The sequence below is a fragment of the Mandrillus leucophaeus genome, unplaced genomic scaffold, assembly GCF_000951045.1.
Source record: "Mandrillus leucophaeus isolate KB7577 unplaced genomic scaffold, Mleu.le_1.0 Scaffold188, whole genome shotgun sequence".
Classification (NCBI taxonomy): domain Eukaryota; kingdom Metazoa; phylum Chordata; class Mammalia; order Primates; family Cercopithecidae; genus Mandrillus; species Mandrillus leucophaeus.
Genome location: NW_012101898.1, coordinates 2,751,089 through 2,768,874, shown reverse-complemented (window position 1 = coordinate 2,768,874; position 17,786 = coordinate 2,751,089). Strand labels below are relative to the sequence as shown.

At 49.1% G+C, this 17,786-nt stretch overlaps 1 protein-coding gene and 1 long non-coding RNA gene across 3 annotated transcripts in view; one reads left to right on the top strand and one right to left on the bottom strand.

Moving 5' to 3' along the window:
* The window catches only part of ROPN1L (rhophilin associated tail protein 1-like), a 24,191-nt gene extending 6,625 nt beyond the window's left edge, over positions 1-17,566 (bottom strand). The window contains exons 1-4 of one of the 2 annotated variants that reach the window (XM_011978056.1): positions 16,782-17,566; positions 16,487-16,658; positions 10,653-10,776; positions 8,918-9,079 (exon numbers count right to left, since the gene is read on the bottom strand). In XM_011978056.1, the coding sequence (XP_011833446.1) occupies positions 8,918-9,079; positions 10,653-10,776; positions 16,487-16,617 (417 nt within the window). In that variant the 5' untranslated portion in view covers positions 16,618-16,658; positions 16,782-17,566. Of the gene's footprint in view, positions 1-8,917; positions 9,080-10,652; positions 10,777-16,486 lie in introns of both variants that reach the window. The other variant, XM_011978054.1, reaches the window with a different exon arrangement.
* On the top strand, positions 16,934-17,786 carry LOC105538248. The gene is made up of 2 exons (XR_001005866.1): positions 16,934-17,085; positions 17,390-17,786. It is a non-coding gene; the product is annotated as an uncharacterized LOC105538248 (long non-coding RNA).

The following is a 17,786-nucleotide window of genomic DNA, read 5'->3' as shown; positions in this document are numbered from 1 at the left end:
TGGTGTACATGGGGGATGGTGTACATGGGGGGATGGTGTACATGGGGGGGATGGTGTATACAAGGGAGATGGTGTATACAAGGGGGATAGTGTACATGGGGGGATGGTGTACATGAAGGGGAAGGTGTACATGGGCAGGGTGGTGTACATGGTGGATGGTGTACACGAGGAGGATGGTGTACACAGTGGGATGGTGTACACGGCAGGGGATGGTGTACATGGGGGATGGTGTACACAGGGATGATGGGTGTACATGGGCAGGGTGGTGTACATGGGGGAAGGTGTACACAAGGGGGATGGTGTACATGAGCAGGATGGTGTACACAAGCAGGATGGTATACACGGGGGGCATGGTATACACAGGGGGGTGGCATACACGGGGGGGATGGTGTGTACGAGCAGGATGCTATGTACAGCTGAGCCCCATGAGGTTGCTGAGGTGGGAGGACAGTGCATGGACACACCATACCACCAAGAGCTGGGGAGTGAGGGACCAGCAAGAGGACCTGGAAGGCACGGCCAGGAGGGAGGCTGCTTGTGAGTGAAGAAAAGCGTTTCCTGGTGGAGAGAGCAATCTCCTGTGTCAAAGCACACGGGACAGGCCAGGAAGGACAAAGACTGGTGGGTGGCACAGGATTTCCTCAGAGCCCAGTGCTGTGCTGGAGCCGGCTCATGAGCCAACTGCGAAGTTTCCAGCAGTTGTGTGAGCTGGAGGACTTCACCTTGGCAGCCTGAACTCAGCTGCAGTGGGAGTATTTACATCACATCACTTGGCAAACATGGCTGAGAACCAGGACCTTCCCGAGCAGGCTGGTACCCCGCAGGCTGCTGGGGTGGGGTGTGAGGGCAGACTGAGAGCTCCGGCTTGCAGCAGCCACGGAGGCGGCTGGCATCCCTGGGGAATCGCCTGCAGGGATGAATCCGGGGCTGTGCTTCTGAGGGAAGCGCAAGAAACAAACACAGTAGGGCCAGCGTCCCCACAGGAATGCTGCAGACGCAGGGAAAGGGCTGCCACGAGCCAGGCCAGGCCTGTCTGGCTCCACAGCGGCTGTGTCAGGAATAAACCCCACATCCTCAGGGACAGGAAAGGGCTCTGAGCCCGCTCCAGGCTATGGGACAAAATGAGCTCCCCTACAGAACACCGTGGTCAGAGCAAGGCTGATAACACACACAGCCCGCTGTCCTCCTCTGGCAGTGAAAATAATGACAGTCACCTCATGTGGTTACTGTGAGGAGCAGAGAGACACCTTGGCCAGGCCCAGACGGTCTCAGCAATCACCCAAGTCACCCAGCCAGGACTGGAGCGCAGCTGGTGGGCCTCTGAGCTCATCCCAGTGACTACTCCGTTTTTTTATGTCTAGCAGCTGCCAGGTGGGCTCCAGGAACAAGACCCGGGTCAGAGACGTCGCCTACTTGGGGACCCAGACATTTGGCTGCAGGAGATGGAGCCCTGAACAGAACTGAGCTCCCCGTCCCCAGCGGCCTGATGGAGCAGTTCCTCCCATTTCCACCCGCTTCCCACGCCAGCAGTGCCGGTGGGCTGGCGGCTGCACCTGGTGCTGCTGAGGTGGACGGCACGGTTAGCGGGTGAGTGCAGCCCCCAGGGCAACGTGATGCTCTCTCTAGGAAAAGTGCAGAACCCGTTCTGTGGAGCTGCGGGCACCGCTCCAGGACCGCTGCACACGTGGCTCCCCTAAAAGACTGTCCCCAAGAGAGGACTTGCTCAAAGTAGAGTCGTGTATTTCACAGTCCATGTTGCTTGCTTGAAACTTTCAAAGACATGTTGTTATGACGGGATTTGCTTTTACCCCGACACAAATGGAAGTCCGTCACCACCGTGTGCAGGATTGCGGGGCCTCAGGAAGGATGAGTCGGGAAGGAAGGAGTTGGCGTGGATGGAGCAGGCAGATGAGATCTGTGTAACGCGCTGTTCCAAGGCTTCAGAGGAAGTGGTATTTAAGGAAAAAGACATCAAAACACTCGAGCATCACTGCCTCTGCAAAGGCGTGATGACACTACCCACGTCAACGCTTCTGACAATAAGATCTGCAGCAATCTTTATATCCAGAAGGATTCATAAGGCAACTGGCTTGATCTTGTGCAGAGTTACATTCCTTCAAATTTATTTCTCAATTCCAAAGGCCTGGGGGTGGCACGGTCACTTGTACACCAGCCAAAAGACCCTCTCCTCGGCACGGCTGCCCTATGCTGCCCTCCGCCGTGCTGCTGATTTATTCTCCCGTGTGCGATACGTGCTGGGCAGAGGTGATTGGCAAGCTGCACTTAGTTGCTTTTTTTTTTTTTGAGATGGAGTTTTACTCTTTTCACCCAGGCTAGGGTGCTATGGTGTGATCTCAGCTCACTGCAACCTCCGCCTCCTGGGTTCAAGCGATTCTCCTGCCTCAGCCTCCTGAGTAGGTGGGATTACAGGTGCCCACCACCACGCCCAGCTAATTTTCATATTTTTAGTAGAGACGGGGGTTTCACCATGTTGGTCAGGCTGGTCCTGAACTCCTGACCTCAGGTGATTCACCCGCCTCGGCCTCCCAAAGCGCTGGGATTACAGGCGTGAGCCATTGTGCCCGGCCAAGCACTTAGTTTTTTTTAGTGATCCATAATCTGAAATTCAAATGGAGATGTGTGAAGAACACAGGCACGGGGGCACCCACTATTTTCTGGGCATTTTCGGCATGCCAACTTTGTGAGATTTTTCAGTTTCCAAATTATAGCTGCTCTCATGATGACACGGGGCCCCTCAACAGTCACCTCACACCTCCCCAAGGGCACCTCTCAGCTGGCATGGAAACGAAAATAGGCCCGTTTTACACAGAATCAGAACACAGGAAGTCCCCCCCCTCCCCGAGGCACTGCTGCCTGTGCTGGGGGTAGAGACTGAATTCCAGTGAAGCCGCGCCTCTAACCCAGCACTGCGTTTTTAAAAGCCTCTAACCCAGCACTGCATTTTCAAAAGCTTAAGGGCCTTTTCATCAAATTCTGTTATTCTCTAGAGTTTTCTAATTTAAAACCATTTCTGGGGCTGACAGTAGGTAAGGGTAGGAGGCCCTGAATGGGAAGCAGCAGTTCACCCCGTGGCTAGGGTGTGATACCCTGTCCAGGACAGGGAAGGGGAGGCCACAGCGGCCCACATCAGCGGCCCATGGGAACCTCCAGCGGAAGGGGCAAGGCTGGTCAGTGGAGCGTGGGCCCTGCCTCTTTCCCACAGAGGGAGGGACATGAGCAATCAGGGAAACTGGAGCTGGGGCCAGGGGAGTCAGGAGCCCAAGCAGATCCTTTGTTTCAGGGACAGCTTCCTAAACATGCCTATGGCCTCAGGCTCCCACTGAGCGGTGGGGGCATGGCTGTGTCTTCCCACCAGCTGCAGGGGCTACGAGGAATTCTGTTGGCCTTTCTTGGACATGTCCAAGTGGGCTTTCGAGCCCTAGCTGGGGAAACCTGGAAGGAAATGGCAGCAAGGAGTAAGCCAGGATGCAGCCTCTGTCACTGGCGCAGGTGGCCGTCACATCGGGTCAGCAGGGTACCGTGATAGGTCAGTCACTGAATCTGACATGCTGGAGCACAGCTGGATGGGGCGATGTTCCGAGAGCTCCAGAGTGTATGTTGTCAGAAGGCCGAGGTTGAATGCCTTCCAGGGGATGAATCACTTCAGGACACAAAATGATTTTGATGATTGTCCCGAGGAGTTGTTCTTCTCCAAGACAGGAAATCTCAGGCGAAAACTTGAATAAGGTGGTCCTAACCTGTGGGCTGCACACTCCTTGGGCTATGGAGCCATTAGGAGGAATCCTCTCCTCTCCCAACTTCCAAGTCACCTGTTGTGACTCAGCTTCTCTCTGCCTTGGGGCACCAGCCTGCAAACCTGACGGTGCCTTCCTCAAAGGGCTGTCGGGAGGATTCCAGAGAATACACATGCAGGGCTCTGTGCACTCCCGCACACGGTCAAACCCTAGAAATCATGGCCACTGCGTGCACCGTGTTCAGATGGAAAGCTGCGCTAGACACGTGTGCATCTGTGGTTGTAAACGAAGAGAGATGCTTCTGTGATTAAGAAAGTTCAAATGTGTTTAAAAGCCTGACTATCCAGGCGCAGTGTCTCACACCTGTAATCCCAGCACTTTGGGAGGCTGAGGCGGTGGATCACGAGGTCAGGAGATCAAGACTATCCTGGCTAACACAGTGAAACCCCATCTCTACCAAAAATACAAAAAATTAGCCGGACGTGGTGGTGGGCACCTGTAGTCCCAGCTACTCGGGAGGCTGAGGCAGGAGAATGGCGTGAACCCGGAGGCGGAGGTTGCAGTGAGCCGAGATCGCGCCATTGCACTCCAGCGTGGGCGATAGAGTGAGACTCTGTCTCCAAAAAAAAAAAAGCCTCACTGAAGTCTATGTTATTTGTTCTGATCATAACGGACTGACTCTGTCGGTGTGAGTATGGGGATGAAAGACTTGGTTCACAATTTTCTTATCTTAAAAAAAGATCTCCATGCTTAAAAGACAAAAGAAAACATTTTGATCCACAGCTTTAATGCTCAGGATCATTAATGGCATTGTAGAAATGGAAAAATAAAAGTCAGCCAGGCTCTGTGGCTTGCACCTATAAATCCCAGAACTTTGGGAGGCCAAGACGAGAGGATTGCTTGAGCTCAGGAACTGACACCAGCCTGGTCAACATGGCAAGATACTTGTCTCTACAAAAAATAAACAATTAGCTGGGTGTGGTGCCGCAGGCCTGTAATCCCAGTGACTTGGGAGGCTGAGGTGGGAAGATCGCTTGAGTACAGCTGCAGTGAGCTATGATCATGCCACTGCACTCCAGCCTGGGTGGCAGAACGAGACCCTGTCTCTTACAGAAAAAAGAAAAAAATTTTTAAATAAAAGCCACAACATAGAAATATAGTCATTTCACCATGCAAGCACATCAAAACATTGAAAAGGAGGACAGGAATCTCTTAACATCCAGATGGCAATTTAATGTCCTTGATCACCTGCCTGGGGCAGCTCACAGTGCCCCTTAACCTGAATTGATGGCTTTTGATGTAATAACTAGAGCAGTGTTCAGGGATTCAAGGATGTAACAGGACATCAGCTCCAATAACCTGGTGATGTTTGACCATTTTGTTCACTCCAGAACCTTCAGCACTTAGAACGGGGTCTGGCACAAAATAATGCACAGTAAACATTTGTGGAATGAATGATACGTATGACTCAGAAATTAAAACAGAGGTTTCCAGTCTTTTTGGAGATCTTCAACTCAACGAATTTGACGAGAGTGATTTCTAAGAGAAATAAATGTGACAGCACAGAGAGTACACCTGCCACAAGCCATGCCCCGCCATAGATGCAGGGAGCAGGAATGACATCTGTCCCACTCACGCAGGCAGCGGCTAGCCACCAATGACACAGCACCCTATGTGAATAAACATCCGCAGGCGGTAATCCACTACAAATTCTTCTCATCGCACTTCACTTCTTTATTTCCTCCTTTTTGAAGGTATTTTTTAAAGCATAAAAATGAACACTTATGATGCCAAGCAACATGATGAAACCCCTCCTTGAATTCACAGCTTTGTGTTCTTAGCACACCTCCAAGCCACCCAGGGCCAACAAGGTCAACAACACAAGTGTCCACACCAAGGCCTGGCGGGTCTGAGCCGCTCCTGTCTACCCGGCACACCCTGAAACAGGTGTTTGAGCTCAGCGCTCTGTGGGCCGCGGGAGCCAGGGCAGAGCAGGCATCCCTGGCAGCAGACAAGGACCCCAGACGAGCACACACTCCTCTGAGGGAGGAGAGGTCAGCTCTCACACCTGAACCTGACCCTGAGTCTACAGCCGCACTGGACCAGAGCAGAGGGTGACTGTGGCTTTCTACGCCCAGGAGGGGCCTCCAGCACCTATGGAAGGAGTCAAGGGCAAATCTGGAGTCCTGCTGGCAAAGGTGGCTCCAGTTAGGAGACAGGCAGGAACCCACAGTGACACACAGCATGCTTCCTGGTGTCAATTTATTCTCTGTGGGTCAAGCAGCATACGATAGGAAGAACACAAAGGAATGTGTGCTGCTTGTGATGTCTCTTCCCCGGGAATCAGTTTAGATGGCCAAGCTCTATCCTTAACACAATGTCTCCATCTAGCGTCACACTCGCTTGGAGATTTGGCCTCATTTTCCAAATCACATTCAATTGTGTGTTAAATCCATTGCTCAATTTTCACAATTAGGAAGGCGAAAACTATAGAGATGGATCCAAAAACATGAATTATTCTAGTTTCTCATCATTGTTAAAATCAAAATTTTACAGCTAAGCTTAGAGGCAGAAACCACCAACATTAATTCAGATATTGCATACAATTTTATATTGTTAACATATCGATTTCAGGGCTGGGAGAGGTGGCTCACACCTGTAATCCCAGCACTTTGGGAGGCTGAGGCGGGCAGATCACTTGAGGTCAGGAGTTCAAGACCAGCCAGGCCAACATGGCGAAACTCCGTCTCTACTAAAAATACAAAAAAATTAGCCAGGCATGGTGGTGCGCACCTGTAATCCCAGCTACTTGGGAGACTGAGGCAGGAGAATCACTTGAACCCGGGAGGCGGAGGTTGTAGTGAGCCCAGATCGCACCACTGCACTACAGCCTAGGCGACAGAGCAAGACTCTGAATCAAAAAAAATATATATATGTGTGTGTGTGTGTGTGTGTGTGTGTATATTTATTTATTTAGGCGGGGCACGGTGGCTCACACCTGTAATCTCTAATCCCAGAACTCGAGGCTGGTAGATCACCTGAGGTCAAGAGTTCAAAACCAGCCAGGCCAACACAGTGAAACCGCGTCTCTACTAAAAATACAAGAATTAGCTGAACATGGTGGTGCATGCCTGTAATCCCAGCTACTCGGGAGGCTGAGTCAGGAGAATCGCTTGAACCTGGGAGGTTGCAGTGAGCCAAGATCGCACCATTGCACTCCAGCCTGGGTGACACAGTGAGACTCCATCTCAAAAAATATATAGCTAGATACAGATATAGATAGATAGATCAGATAGACAGATAGATAGATAAGATAGATAGATAGATAGATAGATAGATAGATAGATAGATAGATAGATAGATTTCACAGAGTTCCAGATTAACAAAGTGACATAAAAATGTCTCCAGTAATTAAATGTATTTGCCTTTGTCTATCTTGATAATACCCCTGAGACACTCCCCTGATGCCATCTGCACCTGTCCTTGCTACTGGAGGGTACTGGGCCTGCCAACATCCAGGCCTTGGCACAAGTAGCCCAGGGCTGACAGGAAGCACCTCCATTGCCTTTGAGCAGTTACACAACAAAACTCTTGCTCATTCTACAGCCGCACCACACCCGCCTCCCTGAGCGCACGGAGCTTCCCACTGGGGCCATCCGCCGAGCTGGTGAGCTGTGCTGCACTCAGATGTGACATGGCAGAGGAAGGGAAAGAACAACATGGTCTGTGATATACAGATGAATACATCTAGTCATATAATTTAGAATGAAAATTTCAGAAAATTACTAACAACACAATTGTCTTTTCATCAAGTCAAAACCAACTACAATTCCGCAATGTATCTCTTGGGGGACACACAGAAGTATGCGTTTCACAGGCCAGGGAGCGAGAAGCAGGAGCTTCAGAAACGTCGTTGCTTCAGGCCACCAGGCAGGGGGACAGGACGCGGGAGGAGGACACGGGTGGTTGGAAGTGGGTCCGTTAGCGACCACGTTGGGTAGGTTTGCGGGTGTTTACCACCACCCATTTCAAGGAATTGGTTTTAATGAAAATGGAATGAAAGAGCTCTGGGCATGGACCAAAGCTGAGTGAGGGCTGTGAAGCAAGCACATGGACGTCCAGTTATACATGCTGGGCCACAGACTGAAGGGAGGGGGTAAAATCAAATTGTTAATCTATGTAGTCAAAGGAGCTGGTTCTCCTTGCTCTGCCTCCTTTCTTCGTAAGCTTCACATGGCTGATGCCCGGTTACTCTTCCTTCACCCAACCACCATGTCTCAAAGCAAGACTTTAGCTGAGAAGACTGACTCTGGGTTTGCAAAGGAAGTCCTGCCAACATCATCCCAGCTCCCTTCTCGCCCCGACCTCCCAGGCTCGCCTCATCACCTGGAGGATATGTCTTACTCCTAAGTCGCTTGGCTTATACTCGAACATCAGCAAAGTTGCACTGTATCTATTAGTTATTAATAATCGACTTCTAAGGCCGCCGTGGTGGCTCACACCTGTAATCCTAACACTTTGGGAGGCCGAGGTGGGCAGATCACTTGAGGTCGGGAGTTCGAGACCAGCCTGACCAACATGGAGAAACCCCGTCTCTACTGAAAATATAAAATTAGCCAGGCATGGTGGCATGCGTCTGTACTCCCAGCTATTTGGGAGGCTGAGGCAGGGGAATTGCTTGAACCTGGGAGGCGGAGGTTGTGGTGAGCTGAGATTGTGCCATTGCACTCCAGCCTGGGCAACAAGAGCAAAACTCCATCTCAAAATAATAATAATAATAATAATAATAATAGATTTCTACTAAAGTAGAAAATAATTATATGCCTCTTTCCACAGATGAGGAAAACAGTTATCAGTTTACAAAATGATTTGTAGTTTTAAAAAGTCATTGATACATTTTCTTCTAAAACCTAAATATAGTTTAATAGTATCCATATCTTTTATCTACTGTTAACCTTTAAATTGAGGCATTCATAAGTAATTTCTGTAAATTAAAATAACTATAAGCCCAAAAATATTAATATAATAGGCCTGGAGCAGGGGGAAATGCTTTTCTAAGACAAAGTTACTAAAGTGTTTCCTTTAGTTACTGAAACCGAAAGGATTTTTAAGCTGGGACCATGCCAACACAGAATGACTGACATGCGTTTATAGGTACATACCCCACCAAGCATGCTGCACCCAAGTGCTAAAAAGTTTATCCACTTGATTCTGTTTTCACAAGGATCCAGTTGTAAGAGCGCTTTGAATTTTTCCTTCGGCAGGCACAAGTTCTTCCACTTCTGCTCCAGATCTGTTAATTCCACATACTGCTTGTGGTGACACTGTTTAGAAAACACAGTATGACAATTTACGTACGTTTTAAAACCTGGGAAACACTAGAATGCTGTGAAAATTCAACATACACCGAGTAACCCGCCCCACGCAGGGGACAGATGAACTCCAAATGCATGACAGTGGGTTCTGTCAGCCCTGGGGAGGGGAGGCAGGGAAGCCAGTAAGCGGCAACCTTTTATTTCTTAAATGAAAAAAGGACTGTGAAGCGAATACAGCATCATGTTCTGACTTAATGAAACAGGCATACTGATATTGTGTATATGATACTCCACTCTCTGTCTGAAATGCTTCACAATAAAAAATAAACCTCAGTAAAAAACATTTTAAAAATCCAGCCCCTAAACACATTAACAGTTAGGAGAAATCTTAAAACTGAAAATAAATGTATTCCTTCCACTATATATTTATTTATTTATTTATTTTTGAGATAGTCTCATTCTGTTGCCCAGGCTGGAGTGCAGTAGCACAATCTTGGCTCACTGCAACCTCCACGTCCTAGGGTTAAGTAATTCTCCCGCCTCAGCCTCCCAAGTAGCTGGGATTACAGGTGCACAGCACCACACTCTGTTAAGTTTTGTATTTTTATTGGAGACAAAGTTTCACCTTGTTGGCCAGGCTGTTCTTAAACTCCTGACCTCAAGTGACCTGCCTGCCTCAGCCTCCCAAAGTACTGGGATTAAAGGCATGAGCCACCATGCCCGGCCTTCCTTCTACTATTTTAAACAATCTATCAAAACTGGTAACTTCTGCAATCTGCTAGCAGTATCTTGGATGAAAAGGCTTTGAGCAATTTCAACATGTCTTTTCCCAAGCTACACCATTCAAGAGTTCTTCATTTCCCTTAAGGTAGCCACGGAAAAGTCCTAGTTTCAGAATTCACTGTATCCTGCGCAGAAGTACAGCACTTCACAATGTAGAACGGGGTAAGTCAGTTTGAAAATCAAGGTTATGCCACTGGTGTCTCTTTTAGCAAAAGAACCGAGTCATGAGGAATGCCTAGCCTTGCTCCATTACCCACTTTCTAGTAACTCATGTCTCTAAAAACAGGATGGCGTGTGGGGCGAAGAAGTGCAAGGCAGGAAGGGGGCCCAGGCTCTCCACAGAACTGGACACCAGAGGCTGCTGCCCACCTTGGGCGCCAAAGTCCAGCCCCGCCTTCAGACAGAGAAGGCAGAGGCTTACTCAGGCCCGCACACAGCTTTCACAAATGCACACCTGGAGAACAGACTGGACACCCCCCAGGTTCTGGAATTTTGTATTTTTCGCCCAGCAGAATCTAGTGTCATGTAAATTTTGTATTTAAAAGAAATTATATTTCACTTTTCTAAAATCTACCCCGGATAGTTACTTGAGGCTGTTGAAGCTAGAAAAAGACCTCCCAAACACAACATATTTCTTCCTTGAATCAACCTTGACGATGCGTGGCAGGAAAAGCAGGACTTCAGGGACCTTGGGAGATTTGAAATACATCGCCGGGGTGGGCCTCGCTCTGTCATCAATGCACAGTGAATGGTAAGGAAAGCACAGGCCAGTTGCCTGAGGCCACAGAACCCCCCATACCTGCTTGTGCAAAATTTTCAGGAGTCCTTGAGTCAGGCCTGTGTCTGTTTTCTGGGTTGCCGTGGGCATTTCCATTCTGTCCTTTACAGGAAGTGGATCTCCTCTTGACAAAGCTGAAAAATATCTAATAAATAACAGACATCTCTGAAAGCTCATCAATACACAAAAAGCAGCTATGCGATGCAATTTCTTAAATAACCCCCCAAAACAATGGTGATTAGGAAGGACAGCTCTGAAGACCAACATCCCGGGCTTATGTCCTGGTTCCTTCACTTAGTTCTCTGACTTAACTTTCTCTGCATGCCTTAGTCTCTCTGTCGGCAGAGGGGATAATGAGAGTCCCTGTGGAGGGCCGGGGAGCACTGAGTGAGAAGGGCTTGGCGCAGTGGCTGGCACTCACAAAAGCTCCTTCAACGTGTGTTATTCTTCCCCTCCTCCCTGCCACTTCACAATCAGCTGGAGCTCCATGTATTTTTTTTTTTTTTCTAAATGTTTTGAGACAGGGTCTCACTCTGTCACCCAGGCTGGAGTGCAGTGGCATAATCATAGCTCACCGTAGCCTCGACCTCTCAAGCTCAAGGGATCCTCCCGCCTCAGCCTGCTAAGTAGCTGGGACTACAGGCACACACTACCACACCTGGCTAATCTTTTTGATGATTTCTTGTAGAGATGTGGTCTTGCTCCATTGCCCATGCTGGTCTGGAACTCCTGGCCTCAAGTGATCCTCCCAGCTTGGCCTCCCAAAGTGCTGGGATTATAGCTGTGAGCCACTGTGCCAGGCCACCTTCCCACTTTTGACAGGCGGGTTTGGTCTCGCTGCTTTTTGAGGTGATTGACTCTAAGCATCTGCATATTCAACCCTGAGGCAGCCCAGGAACACACAGGTCACCTGCCACCACACTGGGAATGGCAGGTGCTGGCCTGGCTCCCACCCGCCACCCCCCGCCCCCACTTTTCCTGCCTGGTATTTTTCCCCTTAATTGTTCCTTTCTGGGACACTGATATTGCTGCTTATGTTGGGGGCAAGAGTGGGAAACTGTTGGGGCAATAAGTCAAGAGGGAACCCACATCCAGCCTCTGGCTCGTGGTGGGAGGGGTGCCAGGCAAGACCTTCTGAGAAACTCATGCCCGTTGGTATCTTTGCCAGAGGTGGCGATGCTGAAGCCACATCATTTGGGGCCCTAAACTTTAGCATGATGAAAAGAGATAGCATATCCAGGAAAATGAACATTAAAGCATCCACCAGGGCCACAGATAACAATTTTAAAGCCATGAGTAGTTAGAAACATTGCTACAGATAAACACGGATAAGTAGATATCTGATAGACTAAAATAAACTTCATATCTCACTCTTTCTCTCTCTTTATACCCCTCAAATTTGACTTTGTTTTCTTGCTGTGTAAGACAACTTCAGCTCCGTTTTGTGGCTTTGTGAATGATTTGAAGAAAAGTTAAAATGAAGGCAGCAATGAGTTAGACAAATGTGAACCTTAAGACCTAAAGGGTACAGGTGAAGAATGGGTGCCTCGTTTTGCCACATTCCTACTAATCAACGTTTTCATCTATTTCATGGGGGTAATTCCTCATAACTCAGGCAAGGAATCCTGAGCTAGATACGGCCTCTGGAAGCCGAGTTCTCAGTGGGGGATAATGTTCCTCCTCCTTCCCCCCAGCCAAAAGGCATTTGGCAATTTCTGGAGACTCTTTTTGTTGTTGTTGTTTTTGTGGTTTTTTGTTTTTGTTTTTGTTTTTTGAGGCAGAGTCTCTCTCTGTGGCCCAGGCTGGAGTGCAGTAGCGCCATCTCAGCTCATTGCAACCTCCACCTTCCCGGTTCAAGCAATTCTCCAGCCTCAGCCTCCTGAGTAGTTGGGATTATACATGTGCACCACCAAGCCCAGCTAATTTTTTATATTGTAGTAGAGACGGGGTTTCACCATGTTGCCCCCAGGGTGGTCTCAAACTCCTTAGCTCAGTCAACCCGCCTCGGCCTCCCAAAGTGCTAGGATTACAGGTGTGAGCCACCGCGCCTGGCCTGGAGATATTTTTGATTGTCACAGCAGAGGGTGGATGGTACTCCAGGCATCCGGTGGGTGCAGGCCAGGAGGCTGCTAAGTCCCATCATGCACAGGACGCCCCTTCCTCCTGTGCCTTCCCCAACTGTCAGTAGGGCCGAGGCTGGGAGAGCCTGCTTTTGAGGCGAGACCAACTAATGTTAGCCTCTGCCAGTTCCCTTGAGGCCCACGCCAGCCAAAGCAGCCTCTGTTACTTGACTGATTCTTACGTTCATTGTCCTGTGTAAGGCACAACTGCACGATGGTATCATAAGGAACAGCCGACTCCCTCATGGTGGAGTCCACAGGCTTGGGGGAGGCTGGCTCAGCTTTGCTATCTGCCCACCTGAGAAGCTCCTTTGAAAAGAACCCTAACCTGAGGAAAGAGGAATAGCTACTTGCTTCATCTTTTTTGTTTGTTTTTTCTTTTTTAGACAGGCTCTTGCTCTGTCACCCAGGTTGGAGTAGAGTGTTGTGAACATGGCTCACCGAAGCCTCCAGCTCCTGGGCTCAAGCAATCCTCCTGCCTCAGTGTCCTGAATAGCTGGGACTACAGGCATGCACCACCACAGCCGGCTAATTTTATTTTTAGTACAGACAAGGTCTTCTCACGCTGTGCAGGCTGGTCTTGAGCTTCTGAGCTCAAGTAATCTGCCCATCTCGTCCTCCCAAAATGCAGGGATTACAGGTGTGAGCCACCATGCTCAGCCTGCTTACTTGTTCTATAGCAGTTATGTCCATGGGTATAGTGGTTTCCTGTTTTGGTTTTGATGGGTTTTCTTCTTCCTGTTTCTGCCCCCTTCTTCCTGTGCTGCTTCCTCTTCCTGGAATCCTCTCCTCCCCACCCAAGCCCCAATCTCCCTGCCTAAAAAATCTCTCAAGGACCAAGCCACTTTTTGCTTAACTTTCATGACCCTTCATTTTTGCACTTACCAAGTCCCGCCTTACTTGAGTTACTTTTGAATAGCTCTCCCTAACAGATTATGTCCTGTGACAGCTGAAACACATTTGAGCCTACAATTACATATACACTGCTGAATGAATAATGCCTGGGTTTTCTTCTAAACTCAAAAATTGTTCTTGGTCAGGTGTGGCGGCTCAAGCCTGTAATCCCACCACTATGGGAGGCCAGGAGGTCAGATCACTTGAGGTCAGGGGTTCGAGACCAGCCTGGCCAACATGGTGAAACCCCATCTCTACTAAAAATACAAAAATTAGCTGGGCGTGGTGGCACCCACCTGTAATCCCAGCTACTTGGGAGGCTAAGGCAGGAGAATTGCTTGAACCAGGAGGCAGAGGTTGCAGTGAGCTGAGATGGCAGCAGTGCACTCCAGCCTGGGCCACAGAACAAGACTGTATCTCAAAAATAAGTAAATAAATAAATGGCTCTTGAGAGAAATTAGTAGCATGGTACATTCGGAAAGTTCCTGATTCAGTCTTTATTTATTTATTTATTTATTTATTTATTTATTTATTTATTTTTATGATGGAGTCTTGCTCTATCACCCAGGCTGGAGTGCAGTGGCACGATCTTGGCTCACTGCAACCTCTGCTTCCCAGGTTCAAACAATTCTCCTGCCTCAGCCTCCCATGTAGATGGCATTACAGGTGCGTGCCAAAAGCCAAGCTAATTTTTGTATTTTCAGTAGAGACGGGGTTTCACCATGTTGGTCAGGCTGGTCTTGAACTCCTGACCTCAGGTGATTCATCAGCCTCAGCCTCCCAAACTACTGGGATTATAGGTGTGAGCCACTGTGCCCAGCCTGATTAAACCTTTTAAAGTGAAGTTTAGGCCCGGTGTAGTGGCTTATACCTATAATCCCAGCACTTTGAGAGGCCCAAGTGGGTAGATCACCCGAGGTCAGGAGTTCAAGACCAGCCTGGCCAACATGGTGAAACCCTATCTCTACTAAAAATACAAAAATTAGCTGGGTGTGGTGCCGGGTGCCTGTAATCCCAGTTACTTGGGAGGCTGAGGCAGGAGAATTGCTTGAACCCAGGAGTCAGAGGTTGCTGTGAGCCAAGATCTCACCATTGCACTCCAGCCTGGGCAACAAGAGTGAAACTCCATCTCAAAAATAAATAAACAAAGTGAAGCTTAAAATAACTACCTCTAAGGTATTACTAAATATAATTTAATGTTCCAAGAAAATGTTGCTAAATCTTGGAACTTTTTGTAGGGCACAAACTCTTATAAATCCTTTTATTTAAGCTTGAATAACGGTTAAAACCAGAGGCTATATTTCTTTAGCAAGAACTTTGAAAGAGTCTTTCAGAAACCATTGATAAAAGCGTTTCTCAGAGGGCAAGCACTGGATGGACAAGTAGCTCAGTTGGTGAGTAAAATAACAGCCCCAAAGATATCCAGGTCCAAGTCGCAGGAACCTGGGAATGTTACTTTACATGGTAACAGGGATTTTGTAGACTGATTAAGGATCTCGGGTGGGAAAATCGCCCTGGACTATCTGGATGGCCACTGAATGCAATCACCAGGGTCCTTGGAAGAGAGAGGCAGAGGGAGATTTGAAGATGCTGGCCTTGAAAATGGAGGAAGGGGAGATGAGCCAAGGAGTCTAAGGAATGCAGCTGTAGAAGCCGGAAAAGGAAAGGAAACGAGCTGGGTTTTCCTGAGAGCCACTGGAAAGAGTAAAGCCCTGCCAACACCTTGATTTTAGCCTAGTGGAACTGATTTTGGACTTCTGGCCTCCAGAACTGCAAGAATGTATGTCTGTGTTTTAAGCTGTCAAGTTTTGTGGTGATTTGTTACAGCAGCCAAAGGAAACTAATTCACCTTGGTTATAGAATTTAGAGAAAGCCAGCAAAATTTGGCTTTTTTTTTCTTTTTAAACTATTTTTCTTATAAAAAAATACAGATGGGGTCTTGCTATGTTACCCAGGCTGGTCTCAAACTCCATTGCTCAAGTGATCCTCCCAGCTTGGCCTCCCAAAGTGCTGGGATTACAGGCGTGAGCCACCAAGCCCAGTCAAAATTTGACATGTTGATGACTAAAATATTTAAATTAAATTTACACCTATGCTGACTCTTGTCATCATAAAAGTGAGTTTTTGTTTTACATCTGTTTATTGAAAAGGGGCAAAGAGTTCTCCTGTAAAACCAAGAGGATTTCTTTTAATGCCTCTAAGATCTGTTGACTTGTAACTTTGAGATTATGAATGTCTGTTCCTGGAAAGTGTTGTAATGTTTGTGGCAAAAAAAAAAAAAAAAAACAACAAAAAAAAAACTGTGAAGGTTCATTTGCTGGACAGTTTACCGGGAGCACTCTAGGGATGATGACCTCAGTATGACCACAGTCGTCCCTGTTCTAATAAATTTAACCAGCTCTGGGTACACATAGCTTTGAGAGGATTCTCTGCAGATGAGGAACTTAGCTAAAATATTCCTCTTTGTAAAATCATTTCACAAGTAAAGTGACCGCAACCATGTAAATTTTTTTAACATAATGTAGACAATTTTCTGCCCAATGCAATTGCTTTAAATTTTAGTCTATCTTCATCATAAACACTTTTAAACAACTGAGTTGCCATTACTTTGTAGGTAAGTGAGCATTTTGCAATAATTTCGGGTCTCATGGTCGATAAATCGAAATGGTTCCTAGATAGACACTCAAGTATAGATGTCACCAATGCTAAGGGGAAAGTTTTGCCTGATACTCTTATGGACGCTGAGCGCCGCGTCGGGCCCCTGGTCCGGGAGGAGGGCCCTCTGGGCTCGTCTGGCTTGGGCACGTAGACCGGACCGCTCCCCGGGCCGAGGGTGCTTACCCCGCGGACCACTGCAGCACGTCGGCCGGCTGGGTGCGGATGGCAGCCTTGGTGAACTGCTTCAGGATGTCCGGCAGCTCCGGGGGAATGTGGATCTGCTGAGCGCAGAACATGGTGTCGGGAAGCGGCATCGCTCTCCGCAGAAGGGACCAGGCTGGGGAATCGCGGCGCGCTGCGAGGAAGAAGGGCGGCTGTCGGCTAGGGCGCGGTGGAGCCGCTAGCAGCGCGGGGCTAGCGGCCAGGGTCGCCTCCCATCCCTTTCCCAAGGTTGGGGCCGGCTTCGCGGGGCTCTTACCCGCTCCTCCGCGGGCTTCGGGAGAAATGAGGACCAACTGCCCCTCCAATAACACCCCAGACCCTGCAGTTCGCCAGCGCCGGCGGCCACTACGGACGCTCTCGGTATCCAGGCAACCGAGACGCGAGCAGGCCCCGCCCCTGGCACCGCGCACGCGCAGGCGGCCCGAGCCGCCCCGGGGCGGGACGAGGAGGTGTGGCGCAGTCCGGCTCGCCGCCGCCGCTGCTCCCCAGTGGTTCAGAGCCGCGCGAGCTGAGCGTTTCACCTACAAAAGGGTCTTCGGATCGGTTTCCCACCGCCGAAAGTGAGCGGCGAACTCACGAAGGACTCCCTCTTCCCCTTGCTCTGGCTGCGTGAGGCTGAGGCGAGGGGACTCGGGCCTGCTAGGAGGGAAGCGAGTTAACTGAAGGGGCTGATCGCCTAGGCGGCACGGGCCCCACTGCGGGACGCGCCTGCGCCTGGGGCCGCTTCTCCAAACGTCTCAGGCCTCGAACTTCGCACATGCCCTTGCCTAAGCCGTGCCTTAGTGAACCTGAGTTCTTCATTTAAAAAGCCACTTAGGCAGTGGGCAGTTTCCAGCTAAAACAATATTTGTTTTCTTAAGATAGGGTGGCTGAGCCAATGTGACTGGCTCTAGGAGGAAATAAATCACATCTGTCAAAAGAGCCTTGAGTCGAAGGATAGGAGAATCCTCGAATTTGGTGGGTGCTGACCAAGGCACCATGCAAGGTGTTAACTTTGCTTTAGGGGGTGACCTGGCTGGCTGCTGCAGTTGCCGTTAACAAGCCACCGTATGGATGAGACCCCAGATCCATCTCCTCCTGCGCTCCTCAAAACAGGAAGATGGAGAACTACAGCGAGCTACTTCCAGGAGGCGCCAATGGCAAGTCCTCCCTTCAAGGAAACTGGGAAAGTTGCCCGATTTTGATCGTTTCCGTCCAAACACCCACCAGACAATATACACATACACATTTCTAAATTAACAGCATTGGCAAAAACTGAAAA